Source organism: Schistocerca nitens, chromosome 9 (genome assembly GCF_023898315.1).
Source record: "Schistocerca nitens isolate TAMUIC-IGC-003100 chromosome 9, iqSchNite1.1, whole genome shotgun sequence".
NCBI classification, from domain to species: Eukaryota; Metazoa; Arthropoda; class Insecta; order Orthoptera; family Acrididae; genus Schistocerca; species Schistocerca nitens.
In genome coordinates, this window is record NC_064622.1 from 437,548,050 (window position 1) to 437,567,401 (window position 19,352).

The following is a 19,352-nucleotide window of genomic DNA, read 5'->3' on the forward strand; positions in this document are numbered from 1 at the left end:
TTGGCGGGAATGATTAATGATGAGCTTCCAGGCATTCAACCAAGCTGTTGTTCCATATAATATACACTATTTTGACCCCTGATAATGTTACTGAGGATCTAGATCACCATAAACTGATGTGTACCACATATCGTATGAACTTAGCATTTCCTACATGGAGCTGACTACGAGAACAGTTGGGGAGAGATGCAGCATCAGTGACACGCCTCAAATATAACCATGAAAAGAAATACAATGAGACCAGTATTATAGTACTATTACCAAATTTCTGGCCAGCGTAATTAAGGAGTGTATCAAAATTAAGATATCAGAAATACTATATTAATATACTGCTGGCCATCACATCCACCAGAACTGGGAAATGCTGAGAGAATGTGTGTTCCATGGAATATCAGTGTGGGATTTTAAAAACATGACAGCATAAAGCACACAATGGTGTTGGGAGTCGAACTTATGATCAAATATAAAGAGCAGTGTGGGAACAACAATAGTTCATTCTTGGTTGAAAGGCAGCCAACAAGTGCGTGTAACATTGCAACTTGCAGCACCTGAAAAAGAACACTGCATTCTTCTTCTTCTTCTTCTTCTTCTTCTTCTTCACTCCCAGGGATTAGGCCAACTGCCTTTTCTGTCTTCAAAGGTTATTATTGAGCCAACCTCATTTTGAGGCTACCTGGGTTTCTTCTTCTTCTTCTCATACTGTATCAACAGTTGTTTCACCAGTCTTTCTTTTGGTATTCTATCTACACGCTCTTTCCATTTGTTTCTATATTTCTCTACTGTGTTGTTTAGCCCTTCAAATTTCAGTTATTCTCTTATCTGTCCTTTTTTATTTGGTCTTGATATGTGCAACATGTCACTGTTCTTAGAAATCTCATTTCAGATGCTCTTATCCGTCCTTGTGAGAACCATTTATCTTGACAATTGCCTTATATGGTTTAGGGAAACCAAGTTCAGGAGTAGTGGAGGAGAGGGAGAACTTATTACAGAAATAGTTTACGCTGGTCCAGTTCACATGCTTGCCCAAGGATTGCCAGGCAGGCACATTCACAGGTGTCCAAGCAGCTGATGTAGGGGCAGTCTTGCAGCCAGACCATAGTGTACACATTTGTACTGCACCAACTGAAAGCACACTGCCAGGGATGGTCAAGCAGCTCACAGGTGCACAGAATGCATGCAAGAGGGGCATCTGGCATGTGGCCCATAATACCTGTGACAAGTGCCCTTGCCCCAATCGACAGCATTGGAAGAGCCTGTGAGGGAATCATGCAAAATGTAAATAAGGTTGAGGATCTCCTCACTACTGATCTATGAAATGAAAAGTACATCTGATATAAGTATGTGTGTGTGTGTGTGTGTGTGTGTGTTTTTTTTTGAGAGAGAGAGAGAGAGAGAGAGAGAGAGAGAGAGAGAGAGAGCGCAACAGTATTAGGCAATGTGCGTGTGTGAGAAACAGTATTAGGCACAAGAGAACACATACATCCACAGGAAACTGGACGGAAGGAAATAGGAGCCAGGAGAGGAAGAGATGAAAGAGAACACTGAAGCTCAGTGGTTGTCTTCTCTCCTTTGTTTACCTTTCGAACTTGCTGTGTGTGGGTTTCCTTCTTCTCCCTCTCAGTTCAAAGCTTCTTGCACATCTTCTACTTGCATCAGATGAGCTGCAGTCACCCAGGTGGGGGCCACAACAATATGTGCACACATAAACAATGATCAACAACTTAATTATGAAAAAGATAGACTGCTACTCACTGCCTAGAGGAGGTGTTGAGTTGCACACAGGCACAATGAAATGACTGCTAAACATTTAAGCTTTCAGACAAAAGTCCTTCTTCAGAAATAGTAAATACATATGTTTACACAATCACAACTCGCACAAATGAGTCGGGTCACAGTTACCAAAGACAGTGGTCGCACGTGTGTGTGTGTGTGTGTGTGTGTGTGTGTGTGTGTGTTTTTCTACTTCCAATGAAGGACTTTTCTGTCTGAAAGTTTAATGTTTAGCAATCTTTTCATTGTGCCTCCTCTATGAAATGAGTACCAGTCTATCCCTTTTTATATTGTCATTATTCTATCTTGTACTTTCCCTTGTTTGGTTGACAACTAATGTGAGATATGGAGTGCACAAAATTTTGTTTACAGTCAGTTCTTTTCTGCATTCTAAATACTGAATCTTTTTCAGAGAGTTGTGTTTTAGTTTTTCTGGCAAAAAATTTCAGTCAAACTGTTTTGTTCAAAGTGTAATGATATGTACGTCTCATGGGGAGATCGACATTACCTCCCAATGGTTTGAGACATGTGAGGCCAATAAGTCACAAAGTGATTTATTTCTTTTATGCACATTTTCCTTCACCTTTACGTGGACTAGAGGGCAACAAATGCAACCTTTTTATTGATTTAATGGATCCAAATATGAGCTATAGACATATTGACTATCATCAGATTAGTAAATACTTATAATGAACTTTCATACAAAAACATATCCATTACTCAGTTCCAAGAAAATACCGTTTAACAGCTAACAGGCGCTGGTAACAATGCTCTTGATATTCCTAAGCAAGTATAGCAGGAAAATGCCAACAGGAAAGACAAATACAGATCACATAAGTGTTATCAGGGCTTTAACAGTGAATCACAAATATGCAATAAGCAAACCTCCACAGTTTTTGTTGAAATGTCTGGCCTGTGAGAAATTCTGAATTTCTTCTTCAAAGTGCATAATTTGTGATGGGGTTAGCAAGATGATACAGTTCAAAATAATTTGATCTAAAAAACTTAATTTAATTTTTGTGGTAATTCCTGTGTAAAATCTAAAACAATGATAAAAAGAATACAGTGTTTCCTGAACAGTTAGTACATTCACAGAGTTTGTTGTGAGCTTGATAGATTGCAATGCACTACAGTCCACATTGTGCTACACTGGACCCAGAATTCAACAGTCCACACACTGTCACATGGTATACTAGTCCCATAAGGGTATGTCTGTATGATGCCATTTTGCCCATGTGCACTCACAGATACATGAAAACAAAAGTGCATGCAATGAAACCAGTGGAAAGATGCAATTCTCATGCAGGCCATGTCCACGTGTTGTCTCATTGTTGAAATGTCTACTATTGATCACCTTCTTTGCTCAGCAGTTGATGCTGTGTTTACTGTGATTGTCTGCAAATTGCACAAGAATGTCACTGTAAGATTTCAATTTTTTAATTGGGAAACAGGACAGCTGTATCTCTAAGCATGACCCTGTCATGCAAAATGCAATTTTCTGTAGAGATACAGCTAGAAATAACACTTTGTAACCTGGTAACTTGCTTCTTCATGTACCAGTCTGAGATATTTGTCTTGTGTTTTACAACAAAGCATTTCAGTTGATTGATTATTGTTGGATGTATGAATCACATATGGGACATTCTTAGTGGTTACATTAAGTTAGCTTTGATTAGATAACTCCTACTTAATTTTATAAAAACATTATTTCAACAACATATACACATACACATTTTTTTATAAACATAAAAAATAAAATAAATTAGGATACCTCATACAACACACAGTCTATCATTACAGTAAAGGAAGTATTGTCCACATTAATAATTGTCTTCCTCCATGTCCTCTCTCTCAATTTCTAATAATTTCCTTAGGAGCTCCACTTGTGCCACCTTTTTTAACCTTTCAGACCTGAGCCGCCTCAATTTCTGTGCAATTAATCTGCCAAAGTGTGAATATTCATCAGATTTCACTCGAGCATACTCTCTTCTAATAATTTCATATGCTGCTTCCTCTAAGGTGTACCTCTCTTCCAATTTCCTCTTTTTTGGAGTCAAATGTGAACGTGATTGGACAGGCCTACCCGCATCAACTCTTTTGCCTTCGTTTTTTGCTCCAACCTGAAAGCAAGGTATCATATTGTACATCACAATGTAGTACATGTCTCCATAATGATGCTACTGAGTGTGCAAAATGATAGAGTACTGTAGCATGAAATGAACAGATATGAAGATAGTCATAAAAAAAATTACATTGTGGCTGTACCTAAGACATTCACCAACAATCTGCTGTAAAGATATACCTGTATTTCACACATTAAACATCATCATACAGCCATTTTCTTCAAAATCAGTCAAAATCACCTTTTGGATCAATGGATGCTGAGGATGTTAGTTCAGGAGAGGTAATGGCACAATCTTGGAGAAACATAACTTGCCCTGATACAGGTCTGATGTCTATGCCATGTATTCCAGTGCTTATCTGTGTCTTTGAAAAATGATAATGCAGGAAAATCAAACCAATTAAATCCATAATATTCTTCCACCCCATTTCCACCTTGCTATTTTGGGATGTTACACACTATAGCCCCCCCCCCCCCTCCCACCCATGAACCATAGACCTTGCCATTGGTGGGGAGGCTTGCGTGCCTCAGCGATACAGATAGCCGTACCGTAGGTGCAACCACAACGGAGGGGTATCTGTTGAGAGGCCAGACAAACGTTTGGTTCCTGAAGAGGGGTAGCAGCCTTTTCAGTAGTTGCAGGGGCATGATTGACGATCTGGCCTTGTAACACTAACCAAAACGGCCTTGCTGTGCTGGTACTGTGAACGGCTGAAAGCAAGGGGAAACTACGGCCGTAATTTTTCCTGAGGGCATGCAGGTTTACTGTATGAATAAATTATGATGTCGTCCTCTTGGGTAAAATATTCCGGAGGTAAAATAGTCCCCCATTCGGATCTCTGGGCGGGGACTACTCAGGAGGACGTTGTTATCAGGAGAAAGAAAACTGGCGTTCTACGGATCGGAGCATGGAATGTCAGATCCCTTAATTGGGCAGGTAGGTTAGAAAATTTAAAAAGGGAAATGGATAGGTTAAAGTTGGATACAGTGGGAATCAGTGAACTTCGGTGGCAGGAGGAACAAGACTTTTGGTCAGGTGAATACAGGGTTATAAATACAAAATCAAATAGGGGTAATGCAGGAGTAGGTTTAATAATGAATAAAACAATAGGAATGCGGGTAAGCTACTACAAACAACACAGCAAACGCGTTGTTGTGGCCAAGATAGACACGAAGCCCACGCCTACGACAGTAGTACAAATCTATATGCCAACTAGCTCTGCAAATGACAAAGAAATTGAAGAAATGTATGATGAAATAAAAGAAATTATTCAGATAGTGAAGAGAGACGAAAATTTAATAGTCATGGGTGACTGGAATTCGAGAGTAGGAAAAGGGAGAGAAGGAAACATAGTAGGTGAATATGGATTGGGGGTAAGAAATGAAAGAGGAAGCCGCCTCGTAGAATTTTGCACAGAGCACAACTTAATCATAGCTAACACTTGGTTCAAGAATCATCAAAGAAGGTTGTATACATGGAAGAACCCTGGAGATACTAAAAGGTATCAGATAGATTATATAATGGTAAGACAGAGATTTAGGAACCAGGTTTTAAATTGTAAGACATTTCCAGGGGCAGATGTGGACTCTGATCACAATCTATTGGTTATGAACTGTAGATTAAAACTGAAGAAACTGCAAAAAGGTGGGAATTTAAGGAGATGGGACCTGGATAAACTGAAAGAACCAGAGGTTGTAGAAAGTTTCAGGGAGAGCATAACAATTGACAGGAATGGGGGAAAGAAATACAGTAGAAGAAGAATGGGGTAGCTTTGAGGGATGAAGTGGTGAAGGCATCAGAGGATCAAGTAGGTAAAAAGACGAGGGCTAATACAAATCCTTGGGCGACAGAAGAAATATTGAATTTAATTGACGAAAGGAGAAAATATAAAAATGCAGTAAATGAAGCACGCAAAAAGGAATACAAACGTCTAAAAAATGAGACCGACAGGAAGTGCAAAATGGCTAAGCAAGCATGGCTAGAGGACAAATGTAAGGATATAGAGGCGTATCTCACTAGAGGTAAGATAGATACTGCCTACAGGAAAATTGAAGAGACCTTTGGAGAAAAGAGAACGACTTGCATGAATATCAAGAGCTCAGATGGAAACCCAGTTCTAAGCAAAGAGGGGAAAGCAGAAAGGTGGAAAGAGTATATAGAGGGTCTATACAAGGGCGATGTACTTGAGGACAATATTATGGAAATGGAAGAGGATGTAGATGAAGATGAAATGGGAGATACGATACTGTGTGAAGAGTTTGACAGAGCACTGAAAGACCTGAGTCGAAACAAGGCCCCGGGAGTAGACAACATTCCATTAGAACTACTGACGGCCTTGGGAGAGCCAGTCCTGACAAAACTCTACCATCTGGTGAGCAAAATGTATGAGACAGGCGAAATACCCTCAGACTTCAAGAAGAATATAATAATTCCAATCCCAAAGAAAGCAGGCGTTGACAGATGTGAAAATTACCGAACTATCAGTTTAATAAGTCACGGCTGCAAAAAACTAACGTGAATTCTTTACAGACGAATGGAAAAACTGGTAGAAGCCGACCTTGGGGAAGATCAGTTTGGATTCCGTAGAAATATGAGAACACATGAGGCAATACTGACCCTACGACTTATTTTAGAAGCTAGATTAAGAAAAGGCAAACCTACGTTTCTAGCATTTGTAGACTTAGAGAAAGCTTTTGACAATGTTGACTGGAATACTCTCTTTAAAATTCTGAAGGTGGCAGGAGTAAAATACAGGGAGCGAAAGGCTATTTACAATTTGTACAGAAACCAGATGGCAGTTATAAGAGTCGAGGGACATGAAAGGGAAGCAGTGGTTGGGAAGGGAGTGAGACAGGGTTGTAGCCTCTCCCTGATGTTATTCAATCTGTATATTGAGCAAGCAGTAAAGGAAACAAAAGAAAAATTTGGAGCAGGCATTAAATTCCATGGAGAAGAAATAAAAACTTTGAGGTTCACCGATGACATTGTAATTCTGTCAGAGACAGCAAAGGACTTGGAAGAGCAGTTGAATGGAATGGATAGTGTCTTGAAAGGAGGATATAAGATGAACATCAACAAAAGCAAAACGAGAGTAATGGAATGTAGTCGAATTAAGTCGGGTGATGCTGAGGGAATTAGATTAGGAAATGAGACACTTAAAGCAGTAAAGGAGTTTTGCTATCTGGGGAGCAAAATAACTGATGATGGTCGAAGTAGAGAGGATATAAAATGTAGACTGGCAATGGCAAGGAAAGCGTTTCTGAAGAAGAGAAATTTGTTAACATCGGGTATAGATTTAAGTGTCAGGAAATCGTTTCTGAAAGTGTATGTATGGAGTTTAGCCATGTATGGAAGTGAAACATGGACGATAAATAGTTTGGACAAGAAGAGAATAGAAGCTTTCAAAATGTGGTGCTACAGAAGAATGCTGAAGATTAGATGGGTAGATCACATAACTAATGAGGAGGTACTGAATAGGATTGGGGAGAAGAGGAGTTTGTGGCACAACTTCACTAGAAGAAGGGATCGGTTGGTAAGACATGTTCTGAGGCGTCAAGGGATCACAAATTTAGTATTAGAGGGCAGCGTGGAGGGTAAAAATCGTAGAGGGAGACCAAGAGATGAATACACTAAGCAGATTCAGAAGGATGTAGGTTGCAGTAGGTACTGCGAGATGAAGAAGCTTGCACAGGATAGAGTATCGTGGAGAGCTGCGTCAAACCAGTCTCAGGACTGAAGACCACAACAACAACAACAACAACAACAACAACACACTATAGCTAGAGTCACTAACAATAGTGGTCGAATTTAGGCTTGTTCCGCACACGTACGTCATGCATTCTCTGACAGCCAATGGGTGTTCAGTAGCTTTCTCAGCACTCTGCTATGAATGCCATAGCTAATGAGACCATTAAACGTGACTGTAGCGAATTTCTACCCTACTTGTCATTGCTGATGGTGGTGGTAAGTGACAAATTCTGCATAAGCAAGCGAGGCACATTATTTGCAGGATTTCAAGTTCAAAGGACATGCATGCACATACCACAACTGTTACTTGGAACTGGCAACAATGCAATTCCCGTCTGTGCCTCGACATGTGCAAACCACCATAATCTGTGGATCAAATATAGCGATAATAAGAAAGGAGACAACTTTGTTTTGTATTTCCACCAAGTCAAGCCCATACTTGGCACTGAGGGACATCATATCTTCACGTATTGTTCAAGTAATCTTTTGATGAGGAGTTACACAGTACTTCTCTTTTCTTGTAGTCTTCAACAAATTATAGTGTCCATTCTTTCAAGTCAATAGGCCTCACCACTGCCAATAAGTTTCCTGGAACACCAAAACAACACAGAACACAAGGACACACACATGAGCAACAGCTGGTCACAATTACCTGTTGTCAGCTAAAATGTGCACAAGATTGCCACAAAGCTGACAATGCTCTTTCAAACATTTTTAAATGCTTTTGTTGAGAAAGAAAAGCTTCCCCATTATTATTTGTAATTTGTTATGTGAAGGGCTAGTTAAGCAAGTGAGATATACACACTGTTTTGACAGGTGTAAAGATTTTCCTGAGTTAATCGATTTTTTATTACATGACTGTTAAGGAATGATAAATGAGAGTGATGGCTCTGGTAACATTACCTTGTTAGTTTTTAAGTGGCCATTTCAATAAGTTCACAGGAAAACTGAAAAAGCCATGGGCCTAATACCATAAGTTAAGTATGTAGTCAATGAACATTGCAGTTTAAACTGACTATTCTTAAGGAAAAGTTGAGTTTTTGCACAACGACCATGAGCTAAGATCCGGAGACCAGACCTACCAGCGAGGGGTGGTATAGCATCGCCACTATTTTCCAGCACGGTGTTACTCAGTAAAATAGTGACACTGGCACAGCTATTGCAGAAGGCCCACCTCTGGAATCGTTTCCGCTGCAGCCAGCTTTCTGCCCTGGAGATTTTCTGTTAGTGACAACGGTGGTGCAGCTGCTCAACTACCTACACCTGGCTGACATTCGCTCTACACCCCCATTCACAAGGGCAGATACTATTGCTAAGAGTAGTCTTCCTCTACAAAGATCACGCAGGATACAACACCTTGTGGTGTGTCCTGCTTGGAGCTGCAGAGCTGTGCCCAGATGGGACATGCACTGCCACATAGTCTGCACATCTGCATTTCTCCCAACCCTCTGGCATTACAGCAGGCTGTGGGCAGCCTGCCACATCAGCACCTCCCACTCACTGCCTTCAGCACATGCCTCAGACGGCATTACCACCAAGGAGTGCCACTAAGAATGTTGTTGTTTCTCCTTCAATAAAATGTATGATCACGTGTGTCTGAGCAATTATCAGTCATTGTCCTGACAACGATCCCTTGTCTCAACTCAATCCTGCCACAGTAGAGGTCATTCACCCCAGTCCTCTACAATATGTCTGAAATGAGTTGAATGCAGACGCTGTTAATGGGGAAATAATTGAATTCAGAGGGGTGGAAACAACATGTGAATAGAATGAAAGTCAAAAGACTGCCAAGAAAATTTTGAACTACAACATAAAAGGCAGGTGAGATATAGGTCAGCCAAGGAAATTATGGACTTAAACATTGTAAAAGAAGAACAAGCATATACCTAATCTCTGCATGTAAGACGGTGATGAGAAATTATAACCTCCTCAGTCTCTATGTAGCATATATCTTACATCCAAATTTTATTTTTTACTGGGTCAGGGAATCAAGCAAACTTGCTGTGTCTAATTATAGCTTTTACTTAACACCATGTGCTTTCACCACATCACTTTTTCATCTCTGCATATTCTCAGTAGCTAGCAGCATATGTTGAAAAAAGCTAATTATCACAGTGTCAGTACAGTTTCGAAAAATAAAGGTACATTATGTTTGTTTCCAGTAATTTTGGACTAAAACGTGTTTAGACCATGTCGCAATATGCTAATGTATCCTAGGCTATCAAATAAGTGATTGTTTATTTCATCACAATAAAAAAAAATGGGACTGCATTTGGTAATGACTTATATTTTCTCATTCCAGTGATGTTGTTTTCATTATTTTTAGGTGTTTAATACTGACTTTCCCAAGTATTGCACATATTTCACTCATGTTATAACCTTAATGGTATTCACTTTGAACATGTTCTAAAATTCTGTGACTCACTTAAGTTTTTTAAATTTAGTATTTTATTCTTATTTTGCCCAAGAGTAATGCATTAACCACCAATATAAACTTTATAAAATCTAAGCTCAGGACTGAGGAGATTAAGTACCCCTGTTCAGAACATTTCATACCCACATGAACTTTGAGCCTTCCAAAACTGAGTCAGTTGTAATGGTATGTTGTATACTACACAATAATTCTGATCAATACAGTTACCAATACGCATGCTCCTCCAGAACATTTTGATAGTGATGACATAAAAGTTTGTATCACTGTTTCTGGCTATTATTGTGAACACAAAAACTGGTATGAGTGACAATTAAGTATGAAAATACCATTGCAGCTGCAAAAAAATGAACAGGAGGCTTTTATGCGTTATTTTGTAAACAAAGGCCATGTTCCATAATTATACTTCATTCAATGAACACTAATGTAGAATAAATTTGCAATTTCTTAATGAAAAACTAAAAAATGAAATAAATAATTTTCTGTAAGGGAAAAAATGCTAAAAATTGTCTGCCGTACTGAAATTTCATTGTTGCTTTATATTAGGCTCACATTATTTTGTTCACTGGTATTGCTGTCACATGCTTGCTGCTTCCTGAATTTCTGGGCATTTCCTCATTCAAACTCAAGCAAATATCAAATTTTTGGTGCATAAATTTCATCTGCAGATGCCCCAATTTTCATAGATTCCTTAACCTTCTTCATCTCCTGCTGGTAGGTGTTCCTTAAGTTATTTGTTTCCTTTACAACTGTTGCTTTCTGAAATGCAGTTAAATTTCTTCCTCTTTCTCCACAACTTGGGCTCATTCGACTTCCCCCTCACATCCCTTGGCCAGCTTTTGCTTTAACACATGGTGATAAATCCTTCCAAACACATTTCCTGTTGCTTCAGGAAATAAACTGACTCAATAATAAATGCGTAATGTCAGTTGGCAGCTGCCTGGTTGGTCCCTCTGTTGCCTCACCCCACACACACCTTTGTGGACTCTTCAGTTTGGTGCCAAATAAGATGGACTGTACAAACAAGTCAGACATGTTCTGGCCGCTGGTCTTCTGATGGACTGCTCAGACTTAATCGACATTCCTGCCACAGCTTGTTTGGGGCCTTCGGAAGGGTATTGATAAATAATGTCACTGGTCCTACATGACCAATCCATTTTCTTGGAATTTTTCTCGAGGAGAAATTTCCCATGTTTGTTGTATCCGTTTTCTCATTTTATTTGGAATAAAAACAATGACATTTATTATTTTCTAATTTCCAAACGACTGGAAATTAATTTAGATTCAGTTTACTATTGATGTCACTGCCATATAGTGAGATATTTATGATAACAAGTAAATTTTTTGATGTGCCTTGATGTAGAACGGGTGAACTACTGTAGAGCTCTGTGTTTCATGCCCATTACTCAAATTGCAGATGTCCATCTGGTGTCAAATTCCAAAATTTTAATGTGATTGTAATTGTAAAGTTGAAGTGGAATGGAAAAAAATATGCCTGTGATGGTGATCCTGACAACAGATTACTAATTCTTTTTCTTGTGCCTTTGTTTGGAATCGGCACAGGCTTGGCATTGTTATGTGTGGATTTGACAATGTTAGTTTAAGGGGTGCCAGGATGACCTTCCTGTCACCATCCCATTACCCCCCAGGACAGAATATATCTATCCCAACTGTCTACGTGTAATGTTTTTCTTGTGAAAATGAGCAAAGTCTTCCAAGATGTTTGTGAATCATGTAACTGAGGTAGTACTTTGGTACCAGCCTGGTATTCATCTAGCGGGTTGTGGAAAACTGCTTAAAAACCACATCTATGCTGGCCTGCATTACGACGCCCGTCATCAATCTGTTGGATGGATTCAATCTGGGGTGGGTGCATCTCCCCGTCCTGGAAGTGGTGCCTTGACATGCACTGCTATCTGGGCAGGTAAGCTGAGGACATACAATCTGTCATGTTTCCACTAATTCATGTGAATCTTCAAGATGTTGAATGGGAAACTGGTGTCCACTGATCAAAAGCACAGCTGGAGCAATCTTTGCCAGCTGAAGACCTCATGAAGAGAATTAATTTTTGCAATTAGACCTAGCAAAAATTCAAGAATATTTTAGTTTTTCTACGATTTTAAGTTTCCTGACGAATTGGCATTCAAAAATGGTGGAGTGGCAGAGAGGCACAGCAACAATTGTCAGAGTGCTAAAAATCCATATCAAATGCATTCAGTTGACTGACAACAATGTTTGAATGTCAATCTTTGTTGAGGTATTGTATATTCAAAGTACATAGAGCCAACTTTAAATGATATGTAAGTAATAAAAAATAAAACTTGTATTACCTTTCTCTTAACATGTAATTTGAAATCACGTATGGTAAGAACTTCAGGAATTTCCATTTTCTGTAAAAGTGAATGTTGATTAGATTAACAGTGCTTCATTCACAACACATTATGTATGTACACACACACACACACACACACACACACACACACACACACACACACACACATTTAATTTAGCTCCTTTTGTAAAAAGAAATTTATATTCTTATTATTTATTTATGAACTGTCACAGAAGATGCAGTCACAATGAACAGATATACTACTGCTGGCACCAATACCTTACTTACTAGCAATCCTAATAAATAATATGCTTGGTCTTTAATTCAGTACTAAATATTAAATATATAGTGATTAACAATTCCAGTTCTCTATGCAGAGCTTTGCAGAACACAGCTACTTACCAGTCACAGCTTGTCACTCATTCCCTCCCTGGTCTTTCCCATCCTGCACTGCTAGTTTGCGATATTTTTATGTATTTGGTTGTTTATATTCTTTCACAAATTCAACAAACAGACCAATTTTTCAAATAATGCACTTATGGGTACCAATGCTATACAACCCTATTTTTAAGTGTGTTGATGTTTTATTTTGAAAATGCTATATTCATTAATTTATTTCAGCTACACCTTCAGTTTATTAATGCAGCTGTATTCCAATCTTAGTTTGATGTTCGATTTATGCACAGTCAGTTTTAAGACTATGTAATCTCATCATCAAATACTCAGGAAAGAGAGATATAATCAGCCTCATCACAATTCTGACAATCTCTGCCCATATCCTCATACTCCCTCTCTTGGTCTACCACCACTTTCTCTCCTCCCTCTCTCTGTGTACCAGATTCTGAAGCAATATTCCAATCATAAGCCAATAAGCCATAAATACACGTTTCCTCCTTTCTATAAAGCTGATGACAAGGAAAAAACAAAAGAGCACATTGTTTTTGTCCGAAATTATACAAAAGGAAAAAGAATATATATGTGAGACACAATTTATCTAATGAAACTCATGGCAAGAAAGAAAATGAAACCTCACATTTTTACAGTACAGCACATCAGTTTCTTTCTTGCCTGCACACTGTTGCTTAAACAAGTATATAGTGTCTATCTGGATAGGATATTTATTAATGTATCATATAAAAATATGAAGGAAATCTGTCAAGAACTTTTGAGATTTTTCGCAACAATGTTTCCCCTTTATATATCACATATATATTTATATACATAATATGTTAAAAAATATGTAGCCTATGTCAATCCAAAGGTTCATTAGAGTAACATGTAAAAGTCTGAAGTAAATTGGTCAAGTTCTTTAGACATTTATGAATGTGTTGTCTCCATAAATTAGTATAGATAAATAATAATGAGCATGAAAAATACAAACAACATGCAGAGGTGGTGGTGGTGGGTTTAAGGTTGGAGAGGACCAAACTGCATGGTCATTGGTCCCTTGTTCCAGTGCACCAAGTCCATGGGTTAAAATGGAAAACATACAAGAGACACCACAGGAGGTCAGGAGGGGCAAAAAAATAAAAAAAACAAAGCTGAACAAGACAAGAAGAGCACAGACATACAAGAAACAGGCATAAGAGCTTAAAACAGTAGAGCAGATTACCAGGGCTGGCTGATCATGAGAATAAAATAAAGGATGAGCCAGCCACTCTGTAACACATTAAAATCTCTAACCTAAAAGGACTAGGATAGAAAGCACTGGGAGACAAAAAACAGGAAGTAAAACTTAAACTGAAGAATAAAAACCAGCATCATGTATAAAATATAAAACGAAGTTAGCAATGGAGGCATCGTCTCCTAAAATAGAAGCAAGGGTGTCAGGGAGATTAAAATGCCATCTTAGGGTGGCGAGATATGGACAGTCCACCAAAATGTGGGCCACTGTCAAGCGGGAGCCACAGCGACAACATGGCGGGGCCTCACGCCAGAGAAGATAGCCATGCGTCAGCCAAGTGTGGCGGCAGAGGACCACAGAGTCCCTGCGAGAAGCCCACAGAGAAGACTGCCACTCATTTGTGCTCTCCTTGATGGCACGGAGTTTACTGGGGGTAACTAAGCTGTGCCATTCAGCATCCCAAATCCCGAGAACTTTGCGGCGTAACACCGAACGGAGGACAGGTTCTGGTATGTCAATCTCCAGAAACGGCTTATGAGTGGCCTGTCTGGCCAGGTTGTCAACAAGCTCATTTCCCAGGATTCCGACATGCCACGGGGTCCATACAAAGACTACTGACTGACCAGGTCGTTACAGGGCATAAACCGACTCCTGGATGGAAACTACCAGAGGATGGCGTGGGTAGCACTGATCAATGGCCTGTAAACCACTCAGTGAATCACTGCATACCATGTAGGACACACCGGGGCAGGAATGAATATGCTCAAAGGCACGAGAGATGGCCACCAGCTCAGCAGTGAAGACACTGCAGCCATCCGGCAAGGAGAGCTATTCGATATGGGCTGAGTGAGCATAGGCAAAGCCTATGCAACCATCTACCAGGAAGCCATGAGTATAGATGAGTTCAGAACCTCGGGATGCATCAAGGATGGATATGAAGTGACTGCGGAGTGCCTCAGGAGGAACAGAGACCTTACGAAAGCACGACAGGTCCAGCCATAGTTTTGGCCGAGGCACACACCATGGAGGCATTGGTGTATGGGCCCGCACGAGACGCTGGAAAGGTATGGACTCGAGTTCCACCAGTAGGGAACAAACACATACAGCAATCGTTATCCCTGACTGGGGCCGCCGTTCCAGAAGAGGAACCACAGTGCTCGGGAACAAAAGACGATAGTTCGGGTGCTGAGGAGAGCTATGGACGTGCGCTGCATAGTGGGCGAGCAGTTGGCAACGCCTGATGTGCAATGGAGAAACTCCAGCCTCCACTACGAGACTGTCCACTGGACTCGTTCAAAAAGCGCCTGTCACTAGACGGACCCCGCAGTGGTGCACAGGATCAAGCAGTTTCAATGCCGAGGGCACTGACGAACCATACACGACACTCCCATAGTCGATACGCGACTGAACTAGGGCTTTGTAGAGCCGCAGCAACATAGAGCAATCTGCCCCCCAAGTGGTGTTGCCCAGGCAGCGGAGGGCGGTAAGATGCTGCCAGCACTTTTTAATAAGCTGACGAATGTGGGGGAGCCATGTTAGTCGGGCGTCGAAAACCAGTCCTAAAAAGCAATATGTTTCGACTATCCATAGTAGATGGCCATCAACGAAAAGGGCTGGGTCAGGGTGGACTGTCCGTTGCCAACAGAAGTGCAAAACGCAGATCTTGTCTGCAGAGAAGTGAAACCCATGGTCGAGAGCCCATGACTGCGCTTTCTGAATGGCTCCCTGTAGTCGGCGTTCAGCAACACCAATGGTTGAGGAACTGAAATAAAGGCAGAAATCGTCAGCGTATAAGGAGGGCGACACTGGCGGCCCTACAGCTGCTGCTAGGCCATTTATAGCGACCAAAAATAGTGGAACGCTCAATACAGAGCCCTGCGGGACCCCATTCTCTTGGATATGGGAGGAGCTAAAGGTGCGGGACCCCATTCTCTTGGATATGGGAGGAGCTAAAGGAGCCTCCTACTTGAACACTGAAGGTACGGAGGGAGAGAAAGTTCCGTATAAAAACCGGGAGCGAGCCACAGAGGCCCCACTCATGCAGCGTGGCAATGATGTGGTGGCGCCAGGTCGTGTCGTAGGCCTTCAGTAAATCAAAAAAGACGGCGACCAGATGTTGGCGCCTAGAAAATGCCGTGCGGACGGCAGACTCAAGGCACACCAAACTATCTGTCGTTGAGTGGCCTCGGTGGAATCCACCCTGGAATGGAACCAGAAGGCGCCGAGACTCCAGGAGCCAACACGACCTCCTGCTCACCATTCATTCAAGTAGTTTGCAGAGAACATTGGTGAGGCTAATGGGACGGTAGCTGTCCACCTCCAGTGGGTTCTTGTCAGGTTTCAAAATGGAGATTACGGTGCTTTCCCGCCATTGCGACGGGAATTCACCCCCAACCCAGATATGTTTGTAAAGGTCTAGGAGGCGTCACTGGCAGTCCACCGAGAGGTGTTTCACCATCTAACAGCGGATGCGATCTGGTCCGGGAGCCGTATCAGGGAAAGCGGCTAGGGCACTTTGGAATTCCCATTCACTGAATGGAACATTGTAGGATTCAGGGTGGCGCATGTGAAATGAAAGGCTCCGATGTTCCAACTGCTCTTTAATGGAGCAGAAGGCCAGTGGGTAATTCGCAGGGTCAGAACTCTGAGCAAAATGCTCTGCTAAGCGTTTGGCTATTGTGTCGGGGTCAGTACAAACTGCTCCATTCAGTGAAAGCGAAGGGACACTGACAGGGGTCTGACAGCCATAGAGGCACCAAATCTTGGCCCAAAACCTGCGATGGAAAGGCACAGAGGCCAATAGTGGAGACATACCATTCCCAGCATGACTGCTTGTGTTGGCGAATGAGGCAGCAGGCCGGCACACAGAGCCGTTTAAAGGTGATGATGTGCTCTAATGAGGGATGCCGCTTGTGACACTGGAGCGCCTGCCTGCGATATTTAATCGCCTCAGCAATCGCAGGCGACCACCAAGGCACAGTCCTCTACCAAGGGGATCCAGAAGAACTGGGAATGGCAGATTTCGCATCACTAACGATGCTGGTGGTGACTGAGTGAACCACTGCATCAATGGCGTCATTGGAAAGAAGCTCAATAGTGGCAACGGAGGAGAACAAGTTCCAGTCAGCCTTATTCATAGCCCACCTGCAGGGGCGCCTAGAAGAGTGATGCTGTGGCAGTGACAGAAAGATCGGAAATTGGTCACTACCGCACAAGTCGTCGTGCACACTCCACTGGACACATGGTAAGATGCTAGGGCTGCAGATCGAAAGGTCGATGCCTGAGTATGTGCCATGCACCACACTGAAATGTGTGAAGGCACCATCATTTAAAAGGGAAAGGTCGAGCTGTGCCAATACATGCTCAACGGTGGCGCCTCGGCCTGATGCCACTGATCCACTCCACAGAGGGTTATGGGTATTGAAGTTGCCGAGTAACAGAAAAGGGGGCGGCAATTGGGCTATCAGCGCAGTCAGGACATGCTGTGGAACATCACCATCCGGTGGAAGATACAGACTGCAGACAGTAACAGCCTGAGACGTCCACACCTGAACAGAGACAGCCTCTGTTCGTAGAGGGACAGACTCGCTGTGAAGGGAGTGAAGGTCGTAGATGCAGACGCCACCAGATATCCTATCATAAGCTGCCCGGTTCCTATAATAACCCCGATAGCCACGGAGGGTGGGGGTTCGCATTGCCAGAAATCAAGTTTCTTGAAGAGCAATGCAGAGGAAAGGGTGAAGGCTGAGAAGTTGTCGGAGCTCAGCAAGATGGTGGAAGAAACCACTGCAGTTCCACTGGAGGATGACATTGTCCATGGCTGAGAAAGGCGTGAAGGGATGGGGGAGGCAGATTACGCCGTTGGCTCATCTGCTGCCACCAATTGATTACCCGTGCGAGTGACGTCCATTGCATCCGAGGATCTGGTGAGATCGAGGTCCTCAGTGGACGCAAGAATCTCCACCTCATCCTCAGACGCAGAGCTTGTAGGTAGCAGTGGAGTAGGTGCCACCGCAGGTTCGTTGGTCTTAGGGGTCTTCACTTTCTCGCGCTGTTCCTTTGGTTGCCCTTGCTAGGAGGGCTTTTTTGAGTCAGTCTCCGGGACCGAAGAGGATCACAAAGCTCAACAACCAGTGACCTGTGGCTTCTTCAGCCACTGGTGGGTGACTGCTGTGACGCTGGTAGGAACCTGGGAAGGGAGTGACCAAGGGATCCCTTCCAAGCGAGAGAAGCCGAAGAAGACTTACGCTTCTCTGGCTTAGAAGTGGGGACTGGTGTCCCCAGTGGTTGACAGGGTGCTACTCCCAAGGTAGGTGGTGCGGGAGCAACAGAGAGAGAAGTGGCCCCCACCATCAAGGGGGCAGGTGTGGTCCTCTGGTTCTGAGAGCTGACAGTAGTTGGTGCAGCTATGGGAACTGTAGCAGGAGTGACAGTGGCAGCATAAGATGTCGTCATGCATACTGGATGAAGTCGTTCAAATTTCCGCATAGCCTTAGTGTAGGTCAGTCGATCCAGGGTCTTGTATTCCATTATTTTCCATTCCTTCTGTAGGATCATACAGTCCAGCGAGCAAGGGGGATGGTGCTCTCCACAGTTGACACAGATGGGAGGCGGGACACATGGAGTATCACAAATTGGGACATATGACGCTGGAAGCACAGTGGGTAGACATATAGCCGAACTTCCAACATTTGAAGTATCACATCGGGGGAGGGATATATGGCTTGACATTACAACAGTAGACCATCATCACTAGACCTTCTCAGGTAATGTGTCACCTTCGAAGGCGAAGATGAAGGCACCGGTGGCAACTTGATGATCCCTCGGACCCCAGTGGATGCGCCGGACGAAATGGACACCTCGTCACTCTAAGTTGGCACGCAGCTCGTCATCGGACTGTAAAAGAAGATCTCTGTGGAAAATAATGCCCTGGACCATATTTAAGCTTTTATGGGGGGGGGGGGGATAGTAACAGAAACATCCCCCCGCTTCGTACAAGCGAGCAAGGCTCATGACTGGGCATAGGATGCTGTTTTTATCAAGACTGACCCTGACCGCATTTTGGACAAGCCCTCCACCTCCCCGAACGTGTCCTCTAAATGCTCTAAAAAGAACTGAGGCTTCACAGACACAAAGGATTCCCCGTAGGCTGTGGTACAGACGAGATACCGGGGCGAATACGTTTCGCTGCCACTCATAGCCTTTCGTACCTTCCATAGTGTGGCCAGGGAGGGGAACAATTTGGGGTCATACACGTTAGCTTTAAAGTGAGCCCTCGAACACTTAGAGACTGCTGGTGGCTGGCCACCAGCAAGAGATGAAGTG

General features: G+C 42.5%; 1 protein-coding gene across 2 annotated transcripts in view; it reads right to left on the minus strand.

The window, feature by feature from the left end:
* Positions 1-3,457: 3,457 nt before the first annotated feature.
* LOC126203740 (uncharacterized) overlaps positions 3,458-19,352 on the minus strand; it is an 82,187-nt gene continuing 66,292 nt past the window's right edge. For both annotated transcript variants that reach the window (XM_049938108.1, XM_049938107.1), the window contains 2 exons: positions 12,402-12,461; positions 3,458-3,890 (listed from right to left, as the gene is read on the minus strand). In XM_049938108.1, coding sequence (XP_049794065.1) covers positions 3,591-3,890; positions 12,402-12,461 — 360 coding nt within the window. In that variant the 3' untranslated portion in view covers positions 3,458-3,590. The remainder of the gene's footprint in view (positions 3,891-12,401; positions 12,462-19,352) is intronic.